The sequence below is a fragment of the Enoplosus armatus genome, chromosome 2, assembly GCF_043641665.1.
Source record: "Enoplosus armatus isolate fEnoArm2 chromosome 2, fEnoArm2.hap1, whole genome shotgun sequence".
Taxonomy (NCBI): domain Eukaryota; kingdom Metazoa; phylum Chordata; class Actinopteri; order Centrarchiformes; family Enoplosidae; genus Enoplosus; species Enoplosus armatus.
The window spans coordinates 26,985,743-26,992,997 of record NC_092181.1 but is presented as its reverse complement, the minus strand read 5'-3'; the positions used below and the strand labels follow the sequence as shown (position 1 = coordinate 26,992,997).

At 42.5% G+C, this 7,255-nt stretch overlaps 1 protein-coding gene across 1 annotated transcript; it reads right to left on the bottom strand.

Annotated features, from left to right (window-relative positions):
- Window positions 1-1,575: 1,575 nt before the first annotated feature.
- LOC139296575 (ribosome-binding protein 1-like) lies at window positions 1,576-6,840 on the bottom strand. Its single transcript, XM_070919022.1, has 3 exons — window positions 6,799-6,840; window positions 4,530-4,666; window positions 1,576-3,949 (listed from the first exon to the last, which is right to left on the bottom strand). Exons 2-3 carry the CDS (start codon window positions 4,643-4,645, stop codon window positions 2,152-2,154), a joined length of 1,914 nt encoding a protein of 637 aa, XP_070775123.1. The 5' UTR covers window positions 4,646-4,666; window positions 6,799-6,840; the 3' UTR covers window positions 1,576-2,151.
- Window positions 6,841-7,255: the final 415 nt, after the last annotated feature.

The following is a 7,255-nucleotide window of genomic DNA, read 5'->3' as shown; positions in this document are numbered from 1 at the left end:
AATGAATACCCAAATACATCGACTGTTGATCACCCACATAGTGGGGCTCAGTGGTGGAAAGTAACTCAAGTACTGTATGTAATACACGTTTGAGGATGTACTTGAGTATTTCCAACTCATGGTATTTTATACTTCAACTCCTCTACATTTCAGGGGGAAATATTGTACTACAGTTATTTAACAGCCACAGTTAAGTTACATTACAGTATTACAGAATAAAGGCTGTTTTAATGCAGCATCTCCTCTGTCTCTGGAGGAGATCTGTGACGCATCACAGACAATGAAATTAAAGTTCTGTGAAGTCCATCTGAATGTTGCTGATAATCTTATCGATAAGATATAATTTCATCATTATTGTATCGATGAAGTAACCAGATGAAGTTCAGCTTCAACTATGTTGTTAATTGTATTTGTGATCATTTAATGAACACAGACGCCTGAACAAATGCAACCAAACTGCGCATCCTGTTCTGGCACTGAGCTCGGCTTATTTAACGGTTAGATATATGACACTTACGGACATTTGGCCGCAGGAACCAGAGGAAAAAGCTCGCACTTGATTTTTGTCTGGAAAACAACAGAAAGCAAACCTTTGAGTCTGCTCACTCCGCCGAGGTGACCGGTGGATATGGAGCGCAACGAGCCGACAGGTCTGTCTGACAGCAGGCGAACGGAGATCCGAAGTGAAAGGAGGTCCAGGACGAAGGAAATTCAGGAGAGAGACCTGAGGCTGTGATGGTTGAGTATCACTGTGCACCAAGATGTTTGTTTTCTCAGGTATCTGCCGGAGGAGGAGCGCCCCTCTGTGCTCTAATCAGGACTTACTAACAGAACCGCAGTAGATTGGAAGCCAATCGTGGTCCAATATGCAACTAAACATAACAGCGATGAAGACTCGATCCTCCGGGTCACAAACGCTGAGAACGGACTGTCCAGTGGCGAAGAAACATCTTTTGTCTCACAGTTAAACTTTTGAAATGAAACGTATTTTCAATTTCATTGATTTTGAATATTTCCATGAGGAAGAAGAAGGAGATGTAGTTCATTTTAAGGATGTTTAACCAGCTAATTGAACTGTTTCTTCTGAAATAAAACGATTATTAAAATAATGATTGTTCCAAGCTGAGTGTTTTGATAAAACATTTATTTGTCGCCACTTCAATTGTCGAAATCTCAATTAGTCCAATACTACCTGTATTATTATTATTATATATCTGTACAGTTCAATGTGAAGTGACAATAAATTCTGTGAGAATGTTTTTGAGTTGTACTTTCTTCATTTGATTTGACAGTCAGTTGTTGATCACATGCAGACGTTGATACAACTGCTAGGCTACTTCAATATATATCACACTAAATCACAGCGCAGGTTAGACATTAAGATGTTCCTGGACCTCTTCGAACTTTAGCTGAATACCAGAGTGTGTCCTGGAAAGAGGCCACATCTCTCTGGGCCACTGTTGATCTGTTAAACTCATAAATAGTTATAATAGTTTGGCCGTCAGAATTCAAACTATGTGACAGATAATACTGTAGTATTCTGGGGTTACCAAATGACACACAGACAGACCAGAATGGATGCTGAGCCAAGCTTTAATCAGAAAAAAAACAACATGGAGAGATTCAGGTAACGCTTTAAGAGAACAATAACACAAGTACTGTAAATACTGAGGGTAATTAAGCCGATTTCTTTCTTTATTTCAGGTTAAAATACAAACATCTGAAGTATTAATTGTAATCAAAAAATGCTTGGTTAGATGTAGAATCTAAATTTAAGGTGATCATATTTGCCATCAGCTTCAGCTGGACTTTGTGTTTAGTGCTGAACAGCACGTCTGCATGCTAACAGGCTAAACGAACTTGATGAACATTATAGCATTGTGATTGTAAGCATGCTGAATTGCCGACATTAGCATTTAGCTCAAAGCACAGTGGTCCATAAATACAGCCTCACGGAGCTGCCAGCGTGGCTGTGGACTCGTAGTCTCGTTATTAAGCAAAAGGAGTCTGCTTTAGTCAAGGCGGGAGTGTGGGGCTGCTGAGGATTTCTTTTCAGCTTCTAACAAATCAGTTTCACCTGAATCACAGCTTTCCCAGAACTTGACTACCCTCTGCCACCCCTTCATCTGCCCCCGGCCCCCTCCTCTACGTTTACCTCCCTCTTCTGCCTTTCCCTCCTTTGTTCCTGCTCACTCCTCTGTCCTTGCCTCCTTGCTTCCTGCCCACTCCTTTGCCTTTCCCTCCTTGGTTCTTGCCCACTCCTTTGTCTTTCCTTTTGTTCTTGCCCACTCCTTTGCCTTTCCCTTTGTTCTTGCCCACTCCTTTGCCTTTCCCTCCTTGGTTCTTGCCCACTCCTTTGTCTTTCCTTTTGTTCTTGCCCACTCCTTTGCCTTTCCCTTTGTTCTTGCCCACTCCTTTGCCTTTCCCTCCTTGGTTCTTGCCCACTCCTTTGTCTTTCCTTTTGTTCTTGCCCACTCCTTTGCCTTTCCCTTTGTTCTTGCCCACTCCTTTGCCTTTCCCTCCTTGGTTCTTGCCCACTCCTTTGCCTTTCCCTCCTTGGTTCTTGCCCACTCCTTTGCCTTTCCCTCCTTGGTTCTTGCTCACTCCTTTGCCTTTCCCTCCTTGGTTCTTGCCCACTCCTTTGCCTTTCCCTCCTTGGTTCTTGCCCACTCCTTTGCCTTTCCTTTTGTTCTTGCCCACTCCTTTGCCTTTCCCTCCTTGGTTCTTGCCCACTCCTTTGCCTTTCCTTTTGTTCTTGCCCACTCCTTTGCCTTTCCCTCCTTGGTTCTTGCCCACTCCTTTGCCTTTCCTTTTGTTCTTGCCCACTCCTTTGCCTTTCCTTCCTTGGTTCTTGCCCACTCCTCTGTCCTCTATTCTGTCCATACTCTTGCCTCCATTTCTTCTAATGCCACTTCCACTCGGACCTCCACCTGTTTTGACATCAGAATTTCCATCGCCAAAATCAAGGCCACTCTGGGAGGAGGACACATCATCTCCTACATTTAAATCATTTCCATTACTATCATCAAGACCCGTTTGTGATGGGGAGACACTTTCACCTGTATTAGAACCATCATTTCCATTACCATTATCAAGACCACTCTGGGAGGAGGACACACCTTCAGTCATGTAATCCTTTCCATTGCTTTCATCAGAGCCAGTTTGTGAGGAGGAAACACCCCCGCCTGTATTATGATCGTAGTTTCTTTTGCCTCTGCCACCCCTTCCTCTGCTCATGCCCCCCTCTCTTCTACTGCCACCCTGACCACTATTGCCCAAATGAAAACCTCTTTGTGAGGAGGAACCCCCTCTGCCTCGATGAGGCTGTATAGATAAAGTGGGGGTCTGGCTTTGGCTGGGACTAGGCGTTGTCTCATCTGAAACACAATACTTTGCAACCTGTCCACCTGCGGAGCAGCTGGTGCACTGCATCCAATAATTGTCTCTCTCGCAACGGAATATGTTGTCTAGACCGACTGAAGTCCCGAGCCGCTGAAGGGCTTCTCTCCGCTCTTGGTCGGTGTTGGAGGCACCACTCCTGGGTTTGAATATTGTAGAGAACACAACAGCGTAATTCGCCCATTGACCGATGCGATTTATCCTTTCTAGGATGCTCTCACGATGTCTGTCGCTTGAACATTTTTCAACACATGGGGAGGCATAAACATAGAAAAGCAACCAATCCTGATCATTCTCATTACGACTGTTGAACAAGTGGTCCAAGTGGTCCACAACGCGTGACTCTGCATGATCAGCTCCTCCCGCGGGCCTTCTCAGAACTTTGGCTGCAACCACCCTGTTGCCGATGTACACCTCGTCATTGTTGATCGTATTCTTCACGTTGTCACCAGGATCGCTGTTAAAGACTTGCTGAAGGATTTGGTTAAGGTTCTGGTTCTGGTTCTCTGGGATCCTTACAGCCAGACTGAACATGCCTCTTGTTCCGTACCTGTCAAAGGAGCAACAAAGGCACGGATAAACTGTTTAACTTTCTTTGATGGCATCACTGGTCCGAGTTTGGCAACAGTGCTGAGTTCTAGACAGCAAGACTGAACAAGACTCTGAATGTGCTGGTGTGGATCAAAAACAACTCTATAGGTCTGACCAAAATGGGAGGCATTGTGCGTTTGAAATATGATCAGTACCGACCAGAACATCGGCTTTATTAGTATTCACTTACAGTTTGTTGCTGATGGAAGTAACTTGATGTTACTAACAGCCATTTCTTACTTCTGGCACCTTTTTCTTTTTCTTTGTTTTGTAACAAAAGCAGAGGTTTTGTTACAAAACAAAAAACTCCCAACTCCAGCCACATTCTTTGCACTTGTACTCTTCATCTCAGGGATCCAGCATGATATTCCTGTCTTCGCTGTATTAGCATTCATTCTGCTGTCTATACCCCATAGAACCCCCCCCCCCCCAACCCACTTCACAGCCCCTAGTGATGTCTTGCCCAAACTCTAGTGGTGGTCTGAACACATCCATAGGTCGCAAAATTCTTTCAGTGAATGATTCAGAAGTCGACTCACTCTCTCAAGATGCGATTTACAATTGTTGCGAGCGTGTTCTGGTCCACAGCAGCCAAACTGTTTTCAGTAGACAGGAAGAAGGCCAGCATCACGGCCATCCAGCACAGACCAGCCATCCAGCACAGATATCAGGTTTGCTAGCAGAGTGTTTCATCATACAGAGGATTAAAAACAGGGACAATGATACATATCAAACGATTTCCCCCCACCCCCCCAGATTATTCCGGTTCTTGGTTGGGTTCCCATTATGTAGTATATGAAGGGGTCCCAGATCAGATCTGATGGAAATGATGTTGTTGATGTTTCATTGTATAAGTAATTTTCTCTAAAGGGAGAGTTGTAGATAGCTCGGACAACCATCTGCTTACTCTTGGTCTTCTGATGTTTTTCCCATGAGAGGGTTATTACTCTTTTTGCCAATAATATGCTTAAATCTACAAATATTCGTTGATTCTTTTTAATTTTTCCAATTATTTGGGTATAAAGCTAATATAAACAGCTGTGGGACTAAGGGTACTTGAATCTGTAAAATGTCTTGGATGCTTTGTTTAAACTTCTTGCCAGAATTTTTGTATTTCAGTACACTGCCGAATACAATGGAAAAGTGTACCCTTTTCCTTCTCACATTTGGTACAGATATCGGGGATGACTCTATTATATCTGTTGCGTTTTTCCGGGGTTATATATACGTTCGCATCAACCAGTTATATTGCAGTAACTTCAGGCGAGTATTAGTAGTTCTCGATTGTGCTTTAGTACATGCCTCCTCCCACTCTTCCACTGAGACGTCTTCATGCCTCCATCCTCTCCACGGATCACTCTGTACATCCATCTACCAGCCGCTGATATGTTTTGGAAATTAAGCCCTTCCTTAAACAATTCATGGTCATTAGTTTTTCTATGGTAGACAGTGAGGGGATGCATAAAGTTTGATTTTGTTGTGTTCTCAGCTGCAGGTATTTAAAGAAGTGTTTACGGGGTATGTTAAATCTATCAACTATTTCTTCAAATGTCATCAGCAGCTTTTGCGGGTTGTAAAGATCTCCTATTTTTCCCAGCCCCTTTGTAGCCCAAGATTTAAATCCCTCATCTGCTTTTCCTGGAGAGAAGGAGTCATTTCTCCATATTGGACTGAAGACAGAAAGAGAGGACGTCTCTTTCAGATACTTTTTAACTTGGTGCCACACGACAATCATGTTTCTCACTGGAGAGTTTTTTGTATTCTTTTTAAGATTTTTGACGTTTGCTGAGTACAAATAAATAGGGAGGGGTAGACTTAGCTGGAGTTCCTCCATCTCCCTCCAGAGAGGAACATCTCTGTCTGTGAAGTAGAACAACAATGTTCTTAACTGTGCTGCCCAATAATACCAAAGTGGACTGGGACATTTAACCCCCCCTCTGTCATAGTACAACAGTGACAGTCGTGTTCGGGAACGTCTATTATTCCACAAAAATCTAACAACCAGTCTTTTTAGTTGGGTGAACAGGTTACTTGGAGGAGGAAGTGGAAGATTTTGAAACAAATACAATAGTTTAGGCAGTATATTCATCTTAAGGACATTTATTTTCCCTATTAGTGACATTGGTATGGGTGTCCACCTACCCAGTAGTTTTGAGATTTCTTCCATTAATGGTTCGTAATTACTGGCTACCATATCTTTAAGTCGTGGGACAATTTGAATGCCCAGATATGTGAAGCAATCTACTATTTTAAATTGAGTGACTATTTCAGGAGGACTTTTACTTTCTAATTGATTTAGGAACATTATTGATGATTTAGATTTGTTCAACTTATAGCCTGAGATTCTCCCAAATACGTTAATGAGTCCTAATAATTCAGGAATAGATTTTTCCATATTTCTAAGAAATATTATTACATCATCCGCAAATAGGGCCAGGCGATGTTCCTGTTGTCCAAGTGATATACCTGTTATGTTTTGATGTGTTCTTACAGCTGTTGCCAGTGGTTCTTTCGCCATAATAAACAGCAGGGGAGATGAGGGATCTCCTTGTCTACATCCTCTTTGTATCTTAATGGTTTTAGAGATATTACGGTAAGTCATAATTTCAGCATATGGTTCTGTATAAAGTAGTTTTATCCATTTATTAAAGTAAGGATCTCAAATAAATACGGCCATTCAACTCTGTCAAAGGCTTTTTCAGCATCCAATGACAGCAAGTGCCTAAGTTGAGTAATAATTTGCACTTGAGCTTGTTGCTACCTTCGTCTTTAGAATCAAGCTAAATGCTGCAAGTGAAAATCTTCTACCTTCTTTGTTGGAGAAAGGTGTGTGATGGATGCGGTCCACTTCTTCCGTTTTCTTCTCCCTGTTGGGGGTGAAGGTGCCGCTGCAGTGAATACAGTCAGAAGGAGGGGTGTTTTTATAGAGGACAGGCCAAACCCTTAGAGCTGCACCATGCCCTTATTTGAACATATTTTTCAAAAATTAGGAAGAAGGAAGAAGAGGAGAGCGACATTCTGCTGTTTGTTTTGAGAAGTTAAAACACTACAGTAGGTCTTTTCTTGTCTGTTTCTTTGAAATGTGTCTCAGATTTTACACGAAACCCAAAGCACTAAATTATATTCACATTTTAATGCATCTAACATCTGTAGCCTGGGTATAACCCCGTTTTAGGCCAAGCGGTAAACACATATCACTAAATGAATTAATTCATAACCGTCTCCAAAATAAACAATGTTCAGTGTCATGCGCAGCATACAGGTC

Bases quoted from the DNA above. Each gene is read 5' to 3' on its own strand.
- LOC139296575 (XM_070919022.1), bottom strand. From the start codon at position 4,645: ATGGCTGGTCTGTGCTGGATGGCCGTGATGCTGGCCTTCTTCCTGTCT. The intron at 3,950-4,529 runs GTGAGTCGACTT...CTCCTTTGACAG, and splicing joins GTAAATCGCATCTTGAGAGA to GTACGGAACAAGAGGCATGT.